Genomic DNA, 18840 nt, shown 5'->3' on the forward strand with positions numbered 1-18840 from the left:
CGGCCCGGCCCCGGCACGACCCCCCCTCAGCGCGGAGGAAACGCCCGGCAGCCCGCTCGGCCCAGCCCGGGATCCCCCCACCGCCGGCAGCGCCGAGCGGGCCCTCCCCGCCGCTTCCGCTCCGCCGCATCCCGCCCCCCGCAGGCCCCGCCCACCTCGCTCGGCAGTCGCTCGTTGCAGCCCAGCCGCCCACGTGACGGCGCTGCCGGCGGAGCGACGGCACCGTCAGCCAATGGCGGCGCGCCGTGCGCAGCGTGGGCGGGCCGAGCCGGGCCCCCGCCGCGCGGTCGGCGGCGAAGTTTCCTCAGGGTGGGTCGGGCAGCGCGGTGGGGCTTGCGGCGGGGCCGGGAAGGAGGCGCCGGCATGGAGGAGGCCGAGCCGAGCGAGCGCAGCCCCTTGCTGAGCAGCGGGGAGCGCGGGCGGGCGGCGAGCAGCGCTTTCCACGGGCGGCGGTTGGCCTGCGCCGCCGTGCTGCTGGCCGAGCTGCTGGAGCGGGTGGCCTTCTACGGCGTCACCGCCAACCTGGTGCTCTTCCTCAACGGGCCTCCCTACGACTGGGAGGGCGCCCAGGCCAGCCAGGCCCTGCTGCTCTTCATGGGCATCACCTACCTGGTGTCGCCGTTTGGTGGCTGGTTGGCCGACGCCCTCCTGGGCAAGTTTGGCACCATCCTGCTCAGCATGGCGCTCTACCTGCTGGGCATGCTGGCCTTCCCTGTCATCGCTGCGCCGCACACCCGCCAGGGCCTCTGCGGGGATATCCCCCTGTTCCCTGTAGAGAACTGCTCCTCTCCAGCGGCCAACGCCACCGTGGCGCCTTGTTCCCAGGTGGGAGCCACCCGCTACTGCGCCACCGCCACCTTCATCGGACTGGTCCTCGTGGGGCTGGGCGTCGGGTCGGTCAAGGCTAACATCACCCCTTTTGGGGCAGACCAGGTCAAGTATTATTTGGCGGCTGCCGAGTCGTTTGTGGGTGCTGATCTGAACCTGGGGATGGCTGTCAGTCATGGAGAGGGGCTTTGGTGGGATGGACAGTGCACCTGCTGATTCACATCTCCGTAGGTGGTGTTAAGTCTCAGAGGGAATCAGAGCATCCAGCTTTGTTCCCTGTATAATGCAAGCTGTCAAGTTGTACCCTGTTTGATATAAATTTGGTGTCTGTGTGGTGTCTGATCTCTTAGGACACTTAGTTTCCTGGTAGCCCTGCCTTAGGTATGGTACCTGATTTGTCTAAGCCATCACTGTTTTGAGGAGTTGGGTTGAATACTTAATGTCCACTAAGTGGATTGTTAATTATCCTCCATTGTGGAGTCTGTACCCAGTTAATTTGACCTCAGAGCTCATCAGGTGAAATATCTGATATTTTTATATATATATATACATTTGTATACTTTTAACAAAGATAGCATCGGCCTGCTAGGGCAGTGGTCAGAGGCCTTCATCATCCTGCGATAAATGAAGGATAGAGAACAAATAGATTTTTATGCTTTAGGTATTCTCTGTGTACTGCAGTGTGCCCTTGAGTGGTATTTTTGTGCAGGGTAATGTTGCGCCAGATCATGGTGGGAAGGTGCTCTCAACATGGTAAACATATTACCTGGGCTGTTCTCACAAGGACATGTCCTGTCAAACAACCTTACTCAGATCCACTTTAGTGATATCGTTCATTGTATCACCACTGCAGGACCAAGAGGCTTTACAGAAAATATTTGAGAGGCAGCTTATGGTTCAGTATCAACTGGAATGCACTGTTGCATGTATTTTTTTACAATCTTATGCTAAGGTAGTATGCTGACTGTGGATGTTGAATCGGAGTATAACTTCTGCTTTACAAATGGAGGATTTCAGATGCTTAGATACTGAGCAGCTTTTCTAACCAATCCATTCTTGATGACAAAGCAAGGAAAATACCTCCAATCTAGTTACATGTCTGTTTACTGGGCCATTGAGTTCTGGTTAGTGCCGGTATCAGAAATGCCATGAAATTCTTCGTGAGAGGTAGGATCTACCACAATATCTTTGCCAAACATTCCTCTGTTCTCTGCTGTGCAGTTTACGTTTGTCATTCTTTGGCATTTCATACGTTATAAATTCTGGAGTTCTGGGTGAAAGGCAGTATATAAATATAAAACATTATTATAGCCCAGGATTGTGTCCCCCCAGTGTATTGGTTCTTTTTAAGCCAACATGAGCCCATCAAGTGAAATAGCTTTAATATGACTTTATCTTGTAAGGTGTTTTTCAAAACTGACTGCTATCCCCAGAACACTTTATGAACGTTAAATATAAGAGATAAATAATGGCAGGAACAGAGCAAAAGAAGAACCATTGCCAATGGAAGTGTAGCTGTTGTAGCTGGATTTTTTTAAAGGCTTTCCCCCCTGGATTTCATGGAAAGCAGTTTTTGGCTAGGTTCGCAGATAATTCACAGAGATTTATGTAGGGTGAAGCAAAAGAAATACTCCTTTCTGGTTCGGAATAATCAGTAGAGCTCTGCTGAGGACTGAATTTTTCCTCTTCTCTGTTTTTCTGGCTTATCTATTGTTAAATATATTACAGCATACCACTTACCTTGTTGTGCAGTTTTGGGCCCTCTTGGGTGCCTTCTCCCTGCATAGGAATGTAGCAAACTGTGGGGTAGTTGGATATATATCGCTGAGAATAAAGTCTGTCTGCCAGAGTCAAATTCTTGGGAGGTCAGAATACAATGCAAACATGTTTTGGCTGGACGTGTGCTGATAAGGTTTGTCCTCTTTCCCTTAAATACCAAAGGAAAATCTGAACTGTATATCATGTGCTTTAGCTGACGGGAACCACTTTCAGATCTTGTTAATTACATTTCATTGCAGATGTCTCAAAAATCGCCATGTAAATTTTTCAGTTTTAACGGATGATCTCTAATTTGAGTGGAGAACCCAAATATGATAAGAATTTTTTTGTTTAGAAGCAAATAATCACTTTGTGGAAAATTGGAAACTAAATTCCAATCCTTATTTTCCTCTGAGGTTAAAAAGGTGTAGTTTCTTTATTTCTGTTAAATGGATGCTTTTAGAAGTGCTGTTACAATTGACTAAGTAGACTTAGTATAGCATAACTTTTTCCAGGCAGCTTAGCAAAAAAACCAGTTACTGCAAACTAGGCAAAGACCAGCTTTACTTAATTGTGTTTATAAATAAGAGCCCTTTTTCTAGAAGTTGCAGATTGATCCATTGTACCAGTCTAAATCTGAACTGGTGGCTCTCAGAATAGTGTTTGCAATCATGTGACACGTATAACCTGGCACTTTCCAGTTCCTCTTTTAAGTGCGAGTGTTTTGAAGCCACTTCCTGCTCCATGTAGCAGTTTGACTTTCTGTAGTTACGAAATAATACGACTCTCCCTCCTTATGGTGAAAGCTGGTTTAGCTTCGACATTGAAGCCACCATCAGTAGTAGACTACTGATCTGGTATCAGCAGTAATCGTTGTTCTAATTATAGATGAATCCCTTTTGGGGTTATGGTGATTAGAGAGGCTGGTTTTAACCCACGGTATATCTTTTTTTCTGAAATGTCACCATAGTAAAATCTGTCAGTGCATAACCTACCGAAAATCTTCTAGCTTTGCCAAACTTGTCGTTGTTACAGTAGTGTCGCCAGGGACAGGACGTATTGAAGTCGCTGGTGTAAAGATGGCTTTAGAGTGATTTTCAACCTTGTTTGTTTATGAATTTGTTTGTAGAACTTAGATTTTCCAGCCTCTGGGGAAGGATGGGGGACCACGTATAAAAAATTGGAGGTCACTATCTGCAAGTTACTTTTTTTTGTTGTTGAACTACTTAAGAGGCTGTGGATGTCTAAGACTCTGCAGATAACGGTTTGAAAACTGAAGTGGCATTCACATGGGCAGGGCTCATTTGTTTCTGTTTCCGGCAAACAGAATGGACATGACACTAGTGAGAGGAAGCAGACTTGAAATGTGAATTGGCCAAATTTTAGTATAAAAATTTGAAATTATATAGCAACGGCATAGTAGTATAGAGCTGTGTTACCGAGCTCTCCAGATGCTCTCAAAGAATAACTGGTGTCTGTAGTGATGGATTAGAAGGCCAGAATTCTGAAAGAGTAAATTTGACTGTGGAAAACTGTTGTCATTGCTCTGTCTTTTGTAGGCTGAGGATGAGGGCAGGCATCTGTGTTTTCATCCGTGCTCTGTTGTGTGACTGCTCACGTTGTTGGCCGGGATAAGTTTGAGGGTTTTTGTTACATTTGTCACTTGCGACTGTCAGTTGATTGCAGGAACAAATCAAAACTGGTAAAGTCAGTAACTTTTAAACAGTCTTCTTTTTCCTTTCATGTGAGTTAAAACACGAGGTCATAGCTTTGGATCTGTCATGATGCAAAGAGGGAGAGAAGGAACATTGTGACATACTGGAACTTTGAAATGTTGGGTTTAGGAAATACTTGAAATCATTAGCAGATGATGTCAGAAATCAGGCATCACAACGGAATGGTAGGCACCAGATAGGCACTAGCTGCAGCAAAAATAAGAAATTCTGCGTGTAACCATTTCTTTGAAACTGACCTAACCATAGAGAGCTAGGAAATTACTTTGTGACAAACCACAGCATCGAAGTGCAGAAACTATGGAGAAGCAATGCTGCTTGTATAGATTCCTGGCTCTTCACATAAAAGTCAGGAGAATCTGTCTAATAGAATCTTAATATTTGACCTGTGTAATATTTTGTATTTCAAGCTGTAAGAACTTCTTTGGTTAGTACTTGGATCATCTCCTAAGAAAGATTTTGGTGTTGAAAAATCCAGAAGAGGCATAATTCAGCAAGTGATCATCTTTCCTTTAAATCAGAGTGAGGTCCAAGTGTTGACCTCAGGGACAGCTGTGCTGGGGCAGTTGCTGTCAGTCAGATATTTTAATGACTTTTATCAGGTGTTGTAACTAAAGAACTAGTTACTCTTTCTCTCTGTTTTAGTTATGTTTAAAATTTGGTTCTTATTGTAAGGTGCTAACTTTATATCCTAAATAAGTTAAGAGTATTGCAGTGCAGAGTTACACAGCTGATGTGTCCTCTGCTGACAGTGGCTGTAAATAACCAAATGATGACACAATTCCCATAACATAGTGTTCCAGGCACTCAGGATTCTTTATCATGAAAACTGTGGTCATAGTTACGTTTCATCTGACCATGATCAGTCTGATGTAAGTGTTTTGTATTAGAAATTTTGATTTTTGAGAACTATTCCTTTACTGTTTCGAAATCCAGTGCTGTGTAGGTCGCAGTTATGAAACTCAGAATGTCGCTGTGCTTTTCTTTCTGCATTTGGATTAACTATACGTAAAGGATAGTTATCAGATATATTGAGAAAAACACCTTTTGGACTGTAGAAAAATCAAGCATGAGGTTAGATTTTCTTTTGCAAAAGTTATGTTAGATGTCTTGCAAGTAGCAAGATTATTTTATTTCCTCTTTAGAGGCCCACCTGAAAGCAGGCAGCATTGACATGTGGTCAAAGACAAAGCAGCTGTGGCTAGAATGCTTAGAGTTGCTTGTTTCCTTAATTTCTGTGTTGGTGGGGTTCTTTGGTGTGGGGTTTTTGTTTAGTTTGGGGTGGGTTGGTTTTGGTTTGTTGGTGGGATTTGTTTGGTGTTTTTTTTTAATTAAAATATAGCTTAAAAGAGGAAAATTTAGGGCAATTAGGATGCCCCTTGTACAGTACAGTAGGTCATTCTGTATTTTTATTGAGGTAGAAGCACTACTGGATTGTTCCTTGGTATTCTTGGAGAATGATGTGCTGTCCCATGTAGTAGGGAAAAGGGGTATGAAAGGTTTGAAGAATGCAGAACAGTGAACTGGAGACTCAGGACTGGATATTGTGCAGTGGGAGCTGATCTAAGGAAGTGACAGCTTCCAAACATTGGTACATTCTGTGGGAAAGGTCTGAACCTGAGCTCCTCTGCGAAACTGTTACCTAGAACAAATAAATTGTGTGTTAGATACTTGCTGCTGTTCATTCAAGTCAGGGCACCTCTCAGACAGTTTTACTGCAGTGGTTTTGTTCAGGGATAGGAGGCCTTGCACTCAGCCACGGCATTTCCCTGATTGTGTTTCCATTTTCCTCATGTAAGGAGTTTGACTAAAACATCGTAAATCTAAGAAGGTGACATTTTTCATACCTTTTAGGCACTGCTACTGTTTTCAAGCTGTTTTGTTGTGATGGGGCCAACACTTTTTAAACATACTCCTTTTGACTTTTAGTGCAGAGATGTGGAAGCCCGCAGCCCACAAGACAGATTTGATCCAGAACCCGCACCATACTTGTGCCATTTACACGCATTGTTTTCCTGCTGCCGTTGCTGGTAGGATGTTAAGAATATAATGAAGTCGGTGGTGCTGGTACCGCAAGGAGAGTGCTGCTGTGCTTGAGTACAGGTGAAATTGAGCAGAGGGAGTGATAGATTTTTCTTTCTGCTTGAGTGATTGAAAATAACGCAAGCATAAGGGGGAAAAGGAGAATTCCTGCAGTTTTGTGAAAAATATTTGTCCTTGATAAAAGTAAAATAATGAAATTGTAACATGGTTTTCTTCTCCTTGGTCCCTTATTACAATGTAGCATCTACTTAGAAAGAGAATAAAGAGAAATCTATTTTGTGCTGTCACATGGCTCAAGGAATAGCCAGCATGGGAAAACTTTGGGTTGCTGCTGTCAGTGTGATGTAGCTAATGTTTGGGGCTGATGTTTGAAAGGAATTGCAAGGATTGCCTTTTAACTCTGCTATGTTTTCTGGTTTTGGTAAGACATCTTCGTAGTTCTTCCACTTTGGCAAGATACTCCACCAGCTAGTGCAGTGTGATTTTTATGAAGTTATTGATGTTTGTTGGTAAAATGCCATAGTGGCATTGCAGAGGTGTCTGCATTGTGATTTTCAGTGTGTATAGATACTTTGATAAGTAAGCAGAAAATTGATTCTTTTCATTGTAAGTCTGTGATGTTTCTGTCTCTTGAGCATTACATTCCTTTTTGGTCATCCTTTCAAAAAGGATGCTGGAGATGGGGAAGGAAATTTCAGGGCAGGGCCACAGGCATGGTCAGTAGTTTCCATGCAAGGAATCATGAAACAGTCTACAACTTTCTATCTCTGAAAAGGCAGCTAGAAGGAAGATGTGACAGTGTTTTGCGGAAATAATGGTGGTCCAGAAGTGGACCAGGGATGGGATAAAGTTCGTCTGTCTTCTGTTGTTTCCTGGAACTAGGTAAAATGAGTGAGGCTAGTACAGGGCAGGTTCAAAACAGACAAATGGAGGTGGTTCTTCCCACTGTGTAATTAGCTGGGGAACTCTTTGCTACTGGATTATTATGGATGACCTGGGTTCAGAGGCAGGCTGGACAAGTTCATGGAGAGGAGACCTGCTGCGTTTAGTAAGTAGATAGAAGCCATCCTTGGTTCAGGAAGTTTCTCAGGAGCTAATGGCTGGAGGCTGGGATAATACTTGATAGAAGCATCATGCTGTGCTTGTCCTGTTCTTAGCTTTATCAAAGTTTGCTTTCATCTCCCAGCTTTTCTGTGCATAGACGTGAGAAAGGTCATTTGTAAGAGGGAGGATGGGAAGTCATCTTCCTTGCAGAAAGTATAAGAGAACTGAGACTTTACCATGAAGAAATGGAAACTTCATAAAATAGATTGCTAACTCTTTACATAAAAAGTTGGAGCACTGTGTTTACAATGTAATTGTTTGCTAATATCCTTCTGCCATTTGGGGTTTGGAAGGAATTCCTAGCTTGAACCGCTCCTGCAGGTGATGACTGTTAAAATCAGGAAACGAGTACCAAGTTGAAACTGGAAAGGGAGAATTTCTCGGGGTTTAGGCTCCGAGATTGTATTCCACATGCTAAGAGACCTACCTGACTGCCTGACAATGCTGCTAACTATGCATGAGAACAGATGCCTTAATATTTCTTTGTTAGGCTTGGTTAAACAGTACGGGTGGGTTTGTGCACCACTGGGGAACTTGAAGCTGTAAATCGGAACCGGCAATGTTAAAACCTTATTTCAAGATGTAGCTTGCTTTTCACATTGCAAACTAAACACAGATCTTTTGAAGATCTGGCAAATGAGGAAGGGAAGCTTGCAATTAGGAATCAAAACCAACTGACTCAGCAAGACCGATGCATGGCACTGACTTGCTCGTCACTGTTAATGGCCTTTCAGTCATAAACCAGTGACAAATATGGCATTATGGATTCCTCTGCAGACTAGTTGATCTTTTTAATGTATTTCAAATTTTAACTTGCATAATTTCCCTTACATCATATCTTATAAGTGATGCTGGGTTCCTGTGACTTAATTACAAAACATGGGATGACTTATGGTAGGCAATACAGAATAAAAAGTGATGGTGAAAACTGTACAGGATAATTCTATAAACCAGGGATGTCTTTACTTACACTGGAGAGACATTCAGAGCTTCAAGCAGAAAAATAGCACTATCAACAGTGCTGACTTAATAGAGGGATAAATGTTTACTGGGGCTTTGTGACACCTCACGCAACCCAAATTTTTTTTTTAAATTTTTTTTTTTTTTTTTAAGGTCAGAATGGGAAGTCTTCCAATTTATACTCTGATAAGAGGTATTAGGACTGTGTGAAATTTTTAATTTGTGCATTGATTACCAAGTAATCATTTGAGGCTTAGAAAATGGAATATGGTTAATTGTTGTGTGTACACAGTTGGAAGAAGCAATTGTTGTGATACTACTAATATATGAATTTTTAGTTAGCTTAACCTTTTTTACTAAAAAATTATTTATTTATCTTCTGTGTGGACTATGGGGCACTAATCTGAGTGAACTTTGTCTAGACAAATGACCAAATGAGAGACAGTAGAGTAGAAATAATAATGGCATCTATGGGAAGCTATGTAGTTTAGTACTGTGTGACTTTTTTATCCCTGTGCTGGACTTCTGGAAGGTCACTGATATAACGGGGTAGCTCAGTAAGGTGTCGTTTCATCAAATACCATGCTAAGCCTAAAATACCTAAATTATTTCAGTATGACTCTAAATTAAACCTAAACTCTTCAGTGCATTGAACTTGACTGAATTCTAATAAACAGGCTTTGTTTTCTTCAGAAATTAAATAACTTGTTTTTAATGTTTTCCAGGTCAAAGATCGAGGCCCAGAAGCCACAAGAAGATTTTTTAACTGGTTTTATTGGAGCATAAATTTGGGAGCTATTCTGTCTCTGGGAGGCATTGCATACATTCAACAGAATGTGAGCTTTGTTATCGGATATAGTATCCCAACAGTTTGCATTGGGATTTCATTCATGGTTTTCTTATGCGGTCAGAGTTTCTTCATCACCAAACCACCTGATGGTAGTGCCTTCACAGACATGTTTAAAATTCTCACATATTCTTGTTGCTCAAGAAAGAGACATGTGGAACATTCAACTAATAGGTTTGTAATGAGCTCTCTTATATAGTCTGATTTCAGTGAAGCAGCCTAAGAGTTGGAACTAGTTAGTTTGAACTAACTGGCAATAAGTCACACTAGAGGATAGGCTAGAATATGCAGTTTTACTTTGAGAACTGGAAAATTGGAGTCCTGGAGATGTTTTCTGGGAGTTCTGGGATGAAAGAGGGGCATGCTTTGAGATCACTGGATCTCCATGCTGCAAGATCAAATCTGCTGTTTTCAGTTGAGTGCTGTGTCATGCCAGTTCAGAGTTTTTGTAACATAACCTAAGTATACTGCTTTTAAGCATTAGTTAACTTTCTTCTCTGCTTAGATATGTTTATGGGACACCTTCTGATTTGAAAAGCATTGTCATCTGCATTTAACGCTGTAAGTGGCTTGATGGGCAGCCAAAACATGTACTGGCTTTTTGCTTTCCAGGTGGTTACTCCACTCTCAAGAGATGCCCATGGAGTACTGGTGGCTGAATTTAGTCACTGATGATAAGAGATGTCAGGTGCCTCCTCCGCAATGGGCTTTCATGTATTCAGATTGCAAAATAATTCAATGAATTAGAATAACCTATATTTTGTGATACTGTTTCTTAAGTTGTGCATATTGCAGTGCCAGTTATTTATGCATTGTGTGGGGAGGACAGAAAATAAGGAAATCTTTATAATGGAAGTTTACAGCTTGTGCTTTCACCAGCTGCTGATCCATTCTGGCCTAATTGGTTCACTGTTAAGAGTAACTTATTTTTGGAAATGTGTGAACTTTTTATAATGAGCAGAGGTGCTACAAGATTGCCAGTTAAGTCACTTTTTGTTGTTGTTTAACTACGTGTTTCAAATTCTTTTCAAAAGCGACAGCCAGGGAGTTCTTCAGCAACCTCGCAAACAAAGCCTGTTTGAGATGGCCAAGCTGTCTCGTGGGGGCCCATTCAGAGAAGATAAAGTAGAAGATGTGAAAGCTCTTGTAAAGATTATCCCTGTCTTTTTGGCTTTGATACCTTACTGGACAGTGTATTTTCAAGTGAGTAGTTCCACATGATTTATTTTACATGTCTAAAAACCATAATTTCTAATGTAAGGATCTTGACTTCCTCTTCTCCCAGCTGCATTTTAAAGGTCTCGGGGCACTAGCTTTAGGTTGCAGTTCTGAGGCTGTGTTATAAATCGAACTCCTCGCTGAATATTACCCCCCGAGCAGTTACCTGGAGGGAACACACAAAAGCTTTTGGAGGGAAACTGTTCTGTAAGGTTTACTTACAGTTAGCATTCAGTAGCTGTGATTCTAGTGAAGATGAATATTTAAGAGGATTTTTCAGAACTCTGGTATTGACTGTTTGACTTGTTTAATGCCCATGTGTTCAACAGTGTTAACTGTTTTTCTTTGACACACGGGGGGTTAAAAATCATATTATGTTAGCAAAAACAGTACTGTGTGATGGTAGCTTCTTCTGAATATTTTTATTTGCTAGATAAAATTGTGGTGGAAAGCTGTGTTAGCTTGCCAGCATGCTAAAGTTTTTAATTTCACATTTTTCTGGACGCTCTTTCATAAATAATCAAACTTATCCTGAGGTTGAGAGATGAAAAATGGCTTCTAAGAATACTTTCAAATAATACTTTGACTTAAAAATAAAAAAGAAAATAAAATCATTAAAATGATAGTTAAAATGAACAGTTGTACAAATTAACGTATCTTAAATATTGTGCTCTGTTTCATCTGGCAGTTGATTTAGATAGGTCAGGGTAAGTGGTCTAGCTTTCATTTTAGTTAATTCCTTTCTGGCTCTTCTGTCTTAGTGAGATGAATTAGGATAGCAAATATGTGTTTTTTTGGGGGAAAATGCAGAAATTGTTTTTAAAGTCACATGAATGATTCTTTGTGCTTTTAGTAAAATTAAATGTAGGGGTTAGAACGTTGCAAGCTTTTTTTTAACAATAATTCTTCATGGTTTTGCTATATTAGCACGTCGCCTGTGGTATAATCTTGGTTAATTATGAAAAATGTAAAAAGATTTTGCTCTTGGTACTCCTTGTCTAAGTAATCTCAACTCATCTCTCCTAATGCTAGATGCAGACAACGTATGTATTGCAAAGTCTCCATCTGAAAATTCCTGAAATATCAAACGACACCAACTCTATTCATACGGTAAGTAGGGCAAAACAAGTGAAAAGTATGTTTTCTTCAGCTGAGACACAAAATACGTAAGTATTGTACAAAAATTCCAGAAAGTTAAGGTAGGGGCTAAAAGGAATCGATGGCCACAGATATTAGGCATGTAGCAGTATGACACATAATACAGAGACTTTTGGCATATCTACTAGAATATGGAGTTCACACCATCCTGTTTTGGAAGTATTCAGATAATTTTCACTGCTTTAATTAAAAGTGTCTTTATCCTTCAGCAGTCAAAGTATGATCTTTGAAGAAAGCCTATAAATCTATATGCCCTAAGTTTTCAAAGTTGTAAGTAGTACAGAAGCATTCCTACAAACTCAGTAGGAATACCCATACTTAACTGAACCATTAGTGTTTGCAAATTTGGAATCTGAGGTACATTTGTAACTTCATACTGCTTAATCAATATTCACTTTACCTTGAATCAGTTTAGTGTATTGAAGGAAGTTGTTCAATCAATATTTTCCAAGAAAGGCAGGCATCATGTAATTGCAGAAACGGTACTGAGAAATAAAAACAAAAAGTATGAATGTAAGTCATTACTAAATATTCTTTTAAAATTAAGTTTCTTCTGTTTTATTTAAAATTAGTATCAATAAGACAGAATGGCTTCAGTCTTATTTTTTACAGATCAAAAATAAAAAATGCTTGTACTTAATTTTTTTTTGAACTTGCTTGAAAACTGAGCTGCTTCTAAATCACCGCTGAAGGCTTAAAGGAGGTCAGTGATACTGGCTAAGTCAGACCTCTAAACCAACCAAACGCTGGTTACTCTTTTCACAGTTAAAGAAACTAAAGAAAGAGTAGTCTGAGACTCCCTCAGTTAAATGTGAGCCATCAATAAAAGGATCCAAAGCAAATTTCCTCAACTGAGTTCTCAGGTTGTGTAATATTTTTTGCATAGCTTTTAGGCACGGAAAGCCATTGCCACTTTCACTTCAAGGTTCAGTTTTGTGGTGTTTGAGTTGCGTGTTCATTTAAAAATAAGATATTTTCTTATTCAATTCATCTGAGGCTTCTGGTTTAGTTGCACTGATTTTAATTGTGCACTATATTCAAGGTGGTTGTTTTTTTAGCATATACCTAATTCTACTTTAGTACACGTTAGTACATTTAAATTTTGATATGTGACCTGTTTTACTCTTTTTATTGAGCTTTTCACTTTTCTTTATTGCTTACATGTGAGAGGGGACTCTTATTTTTTTTTCTGTTATTAAGAACCACATGACTGTCTTGGTAGAACATTGTTATTGCTGGACTAGAGAAGTGAGTTCTCTTTCTTCTAACAAAATGCACACAGGACTTCAGAGTCCCATTGTCAGCTTGAATATTAAAAATAAAAATATTGTCAGTCTGAATATTATGTAGAAGGAACATGGAGCCTTGGTTATCAAATTGAGCTTCCCTCATCACCTTTTTGGGTGTTAGAATTGTTTTCAAGTTGTAAGTAGAGCATTATGTTTAATTAAATTAGTTCATTGTTTGTTTTTGCTGAAAAGACTTTAAAATACCACTCATGCCATGTAACCACTTTTCTAACTTAAAAAAGTGTGGCTTTAAAAGTTACTTACCTGATTTTAGTGTTTACTTAAAGTATGCAGAATTTGAGGCAAGGATAATGGAACAATGATCCTCGTCTGTCTTGATACTTCTAAATAGTGATTTTTCCATCTTGCATAACAGTGACTGGCTCCTTTTTCCACAGTGCATCAGTTGTGGTGTTCTTGTTTTATTTTGAAATACTTTGCTGTAATCTAACAGCATGAGTCAAATAAGTTAATTTGATTTTTGCTGTCTTCATTGGTATGTGGTCTAGCTGAAGGATGCTGACTTGCAATCTGTGTTATGTAGGTAGTATCTTTGAAGGCAATTCTAACTACTTTGGGTTTTCCAAATTGAACTGATTTGAGGTAATTAGGAGAAGGGGCAATTATATATATTGTTTTAAGTGAGCAGCATTGTACCTCATCAGGTCTAGATTTTCCTTTAGCTCCTCTAGGCACCTCTGCCCAATACTAATAAAGACATATTTTCTCTTCATATGAAAAGAGTGAAATATGTGTATGCCCTTTTAATTTGCAGGCTCCTGATAGAGTAGAAAATGGAGAAGCATACATTTTAAACAAACAAAAAAAACCCACAACTGATTGATTGTATGAAATACAGCAGTGCCAAAGGCATTTGGTGTTTCTCTTCTTTCTTATCTAATTCAACAATGACAAAAAATACCAAAGAAATTTGGTGTTTTTCTTCTTTCTTATCTAATTCAGCAATGACAAAAAATTCCTACATCCTCCACTCTAATAACACAGATCAGTCTTTGTACAAACTGGTACACAGGTTAATGCTGTGATATTTGAAGCAAACAAAAAGCTGAATGGGAGAGGGAAGAAAATTGACAGTCTTAAAGTTTTGTTAAATATTTTAAAATAAGCGAGAGTTTGACTAGCTCAGAAGAATTCACTGTGCATTTTTCAAAGCAGTTATGTAATCTTATGTATCAAACTGCTGAATATTTTCATATAATCAAACCAGCTTATTATTCCATTTTCAAATCCATGATCTTGAAATGCCTGGGAAACGCTAAGGAGAGGTTAGCCTAACCTGTAAGGAGAGGTTAGGATTAATTCAGTTTTACCATCATCCTTTTAAGTTCTTGGGATTGGCAAACTATGAACCAGAGAGCATTTGCCTGGGTTCTCTAGAGAACTGCAATGACAACTGTAATGCAGTGCAAGAAAGCAATAGTGTTTTTCATGACTGTTGCTACAACATGTCTGCAGGCAGAGAGTGCTAAAAATGTGCTGCATCCATACAGTGATGAGCTGGAGATTTTGACAAAGCCTAATACGGACGTGGCTTGATGTCAGTCAAAGACTTGGTGCTCTTGGTGCAAACTCCTGCTTTGATTTTGAAGAACTAAAGGTTCACGTTTTGCAGTTCGTCATCATCTCAATTGTACACATTACAACCCATCAGTGAAATAGGGCTCTCATCTGCAAGGAGATGGATGCCCACAGTGTGTTAGAGGCTGAGGGCTTGGGTTGTTGAGATGGTTATAGTGGTTGAGATTTGTAGCCTTTAAGGGAGGTTGTCTTCATCTGTTACTGTGGCTGTAGCTTTAGATTGTCACAGGCTCCTTGGTCACTCTGGATAATATCTAGAAAATATTCATCTATTCTAATGCTGAGTTTTCATGCACACAGAAACAGTTTAATATCAAATTGAATCTGCTTCTGAAACACACAGATGAGGTAGTGCTTATATTTTAGGTCAAAGAGTCAGTGTGATGCATGGTACAATATCCCACTGTTGTAAATGCAATTTTAAAAAATATCCCCAAACCAGAATGTTTTTCGTAAGTCTTCTTGTACTCACTTGGTTTGCTAGCTCAGAACAGATGCTAAGTATTATTAAGCTTGGTAGAAATTCTCATTCATACAGACAGGAATCTTATTGTCAATTACTGAATCTTGCAAATGAGAAAGGATGCATGTATTACACAAAACTCTTTGTTCCTTTGACAAGTCTAATTTAATTTCAATTGAATTTTGTATTACGTTTGTAAAACTCTTGTTTCTACTGTTCTGTGGCATGTTTCTGAAAGTTCTAAGCCTGATAATAGAAGATCTACAGAACCCGCCTATTAAATATTTTTCATGACTGAAGTAGGAAAAAGGTTTAATTCTGTCAGACTAGAGTATATCACTGGAAGCACAGTAGCAGGGACTATTTAATGGCATTAAATCCTTCCGGACCTGTGTGCCATTAATATTGACTCTGAATGCTTTTAAAAATGTATCTTGTGATGTCTTCATTTAAATTATCTACACAGTTTAGTTTGCTATGTTTGAGTGGCACAATCGATCATTTCTCAGATAAGTGTTCTATGACTAAAAAAATCTTAACGGCAGAAAAGCTCCCAAAGGACAGCGATTTTTTCCATTAAACATATTTCATGACGTAAGCAGAAAAACTCAGATGTTGCGATAATGCTAATGGCCATCCCATCTTTCAAAAATAATTAATTTAGTTTTAGTTAGATAGTTAACTTTTGTTTAAAAAAAAATAATTCACAGTAAGGACCTAAAATATGAACCCTCTGAAACTTAGAAATCTTAAAAAAAAAATCCTTTGCAAAACATCTTTGTTGAATTTTACATTTTGTTTTCTCAGAGTACTCTCTTCATCTGCCCAGTAATTTCTTTTTCCTCATTTTTCTTGGAACTATGTGCAATACTATTTGCTTTTGTGTAAAGAACCTTTTGCTCTGAACGCTTGATGTTCTTTAGTTCCAGTGGAAAGCTCCTACACCCCCACTCCCAAAAAAAAACCCCAACACCCACCTCAGCACAGCTGGAGATGCATCTTGAAAGTGAGAATATGCAACACTGTTGGAGTTGCTATGGTGAGGAATCATTTGTGTTTCTGAGCTAACAGAACCATGAACTGCCAAATTACATGGAAACCTGAATAGCTGAGTGTTTGTTTTTCTCAGCTTTTACACACTCTTATTTTTCTTTTTTCAGTGTCTCTCAGTGCACTGTCGTTTGTTTTGGATCTCTGTTTTTCATGGAAAATATTTTTCCTTTTGTTAAATAATAGTAAACATCAACCCTTAAGTATGAAATTGCTAACTTAAGTCATCTATCCTTTCAGTTTCCAGCAGCCTGGCTGACTATGTTTGATGCAGTGCTTATTCTGATCCTAATACCCTTAAAAGATAAATTGGTGGACCCCATTTTAAAGAGGAATGGCTTGCTCCCATCCTCACTGAAGAGGATTGCAGTTGGAATGTTCTTTGTAATGTGTTCTGCGTTTGCTGCAGGTAAGAAAACCACTTTGAGATCTACTTACATAGCTATTTATTCAGCTACTTGCAGCTAATGGCATTTTTAAAAGAACCTTTGCGAATCTTTAATTCAAGATTATTCAGAAGTCTTTTCCATGCAATTTTTAGAATGCCTGGATACGTTTCCCACAACAAAAGAGATTTTCTCCAAAAACTTACTGAACTGTTTTGAACGTTTATGATAAAATTGGACCATTTTTCCTGCCTGAAATAGACTTCAAGTATACTTTTTAAAACCAACTTAGTTAAGGTTTTCACTTACAGTATTACTTTCTAGCATGCTTGTTAGAGGAGAACTATCTTTTTTCTGACCGTATTTTCTCTACAAATGACTTAGCTTCATGATCAGGGTTTGGGTTGCCTGAAGAGTGTCCAGCATTTGGGTATAAGGCTGTTAGCCCTCCCAAAATAAACTTCATGATACTGTGGAAGTCCATGTTACTTGATTTATTAACCATTTATCTTGAGATTGAAAATTTATTTATCCTGTAAAACAAATTAGTTCAGAAATAAGTATGTAGTATTTAGTCTGACTTTCAAGTATTTAAAAAAGTGAATTTTTACCTAAAATCTTTTCCCTTTATCTGAACTAATAAAGTTAGGTTATGGCTGAACTAGAGTTTCCTCCCACTTTGTTTTTTTTTTCTCCCCTACCTTAATGTTCTCTAATGTTTGGGAATTAGTGTACTGTAAAATAGCTTAGCCATAGCATGAAAGGAAAAAGATGGCAACTCTGTTCAAACCATAAATCAGCTGCTTTTGAGATGATTTAAAGTTGTTAAGCATTGCTGATGTGGAACTGAACATCTCTGAGCAATGCTTCATAGAACCTATAGCCTTCATCTAGTATCGCTGTAATGAACATATTGATAAAGCATTATAGCATTAAATAAATTAATTTCAGCACTTGTAATCTCCTATATTTTAGAGAGAGGGACACTTTATATGGCTATTAAGATTTCTCTCAATGAGAAAGATAATTACCTTATTAGGCCAAGGTCACTTTGTGTGTGGGCAAGTAAAGTTCTTAAAGCAAAGTCATTTAAACTTAAAATAGGAATGTTTCTCTTATTCCTTGTTACTTAGGACACTGCCACCAGCAAAAGAAGATGATGTAAAACAGTTAAATGTCAGCTCTTTAAATAGAATGTGCTGGCTCACATAGAAGTGAATTCAAAACCAGCAATATCTGTCTTTATTAGTACTGGGGAAAAAAAGCATTTCGAGCTGTAATAGCTGAGTTGGGGAATGGTTTCATGTACCAGAATTATTAAAAAATGCCTTCTTGTTTTCTGTTCACCTACAAATGTAACATGTGATTTTGTTGGTTTGATCTTCCCCTAACTCTACCACAGTAGAAGTTGAGAAGGTGAATTCTTTGGGTGGTATCTGCAATCTGGTTGGAAGGTTTAGCCTTTTGGAGTAATTTGGCATCCCTTCATCATAACACGAATTTAAGAGCTTCAGTTGTGACAAATTCGGGGCATAGGAAACTGTTAATTTTCAGCACAGAGGAAAGCTTGTGTTGGTTTATATGTTTCATAAAATTTTTATTTTCTCATTAAATGATACTTATAGAAGCCAGATTTTAATATTCTTAAAATACAACATTACTTGCAACCATTTCTGCCTTACAGAGAGATACTGATTAAAATCTTAAATGTATGAAGATGTTAAGATATTAACTTGCAATCTTGAAAGTATCTTAATGATTTGTTTGTGCCATATGTCCATTTTAACTTATCTAACTGGCATTAGTTCTGGACACTACTTAGGCTCCCTGTTACATTGTTTAGATTATTTTAAATATCTTATAACCTGTGTGAGAATGCAAATGATTAGATTTAATGAACATCTGCTGTTCTTCATGCATTTTATCGTAAATTCTGAGCAGCAGTGTTTAAGGTTATTCAACTGGAAAATCTACTTCATTTATAGAGTTTAAACAATTACAGCAAGAACTTAAGATTCTTTTAACTAGTAAAACTGTAAGATTAAACTTGAAGCTTGTCTATCAAAGTCTAAGAAAGAATCAATAGCTTCTAGATTCTGAAGTACTCAGCTTTGAAGATAAATTTCTGGCAAAGTTGATATATGGTAGTTATGCTCCTATGTGGCTAAATGCTCCTAAGTCTGCTTATGTTGTGTATCAAACACGTGAAGGATCACTAGATGTTTTGAGATGCAATAATTTTGTGTTGAGCGTAAGCGAATGAAATCCTGTCTGCGTTCTCAGCTGACTCTACTGCTTTGTTTACATTTTAATTCAGTTCCACTCTAAAATGTTTGTCAGCTATATTAAAAATAAATCATGAAGTAATCTAGCTTTATTTTAATTGTATCAGCTCTTCGTAGTT

The 18840-nt window shown here is 38.8% G+C and overlaps 1 protein-coding gene across 1 annotated transcript in view; it reads left to right on the plus strand.

Moving 5' to 3' along the window:
* Window positions 1-363: 363 nt before the first annotated feature.
* Window positions 364-18840, plus strand: part of SLC15A4 (solute carrier family 15 member 4) — a 30291-nt gene continuing 11814 nt past the window's right edge. Inside the window, exons 1-5 of the mRNA XM_009991318.2 lie at window positions 364-933; window positions 9152-9447; window positions 10308-10476; window positions 11524-11601; window positions 16291-16459. Of these exons, the coding sequence (XP_009989620.2) occupies window positions 364-933; window positions 9152-9447; window positions 10308-10476; window positions 11524-11601; window positions 16291-16459 (1282 nt within the window). The remainder of the gene's footprint in view (window positions 934-9151; window positions 9448-10307; window positions 10477-11523; window positions 11602-16290; window positions 16460-18840) is intronic.

The sequence above is a fragment of the Tauraco erythrolophus genome, chromosome 19 (assembly GCF_009769465.1).
Source record: "Tauraco erythrolophus isolate bTauEry1 chromosome 19, bTauEry1.pri, whole genome shotgun sequence".
In the NCBI taxonomy this organism is placed as follows: Eukaryota; Metazoa; Chordata; class Aves; order Musophagiformes; family Musophagidae; genus Tauraco; species Tauraco erythrolophus.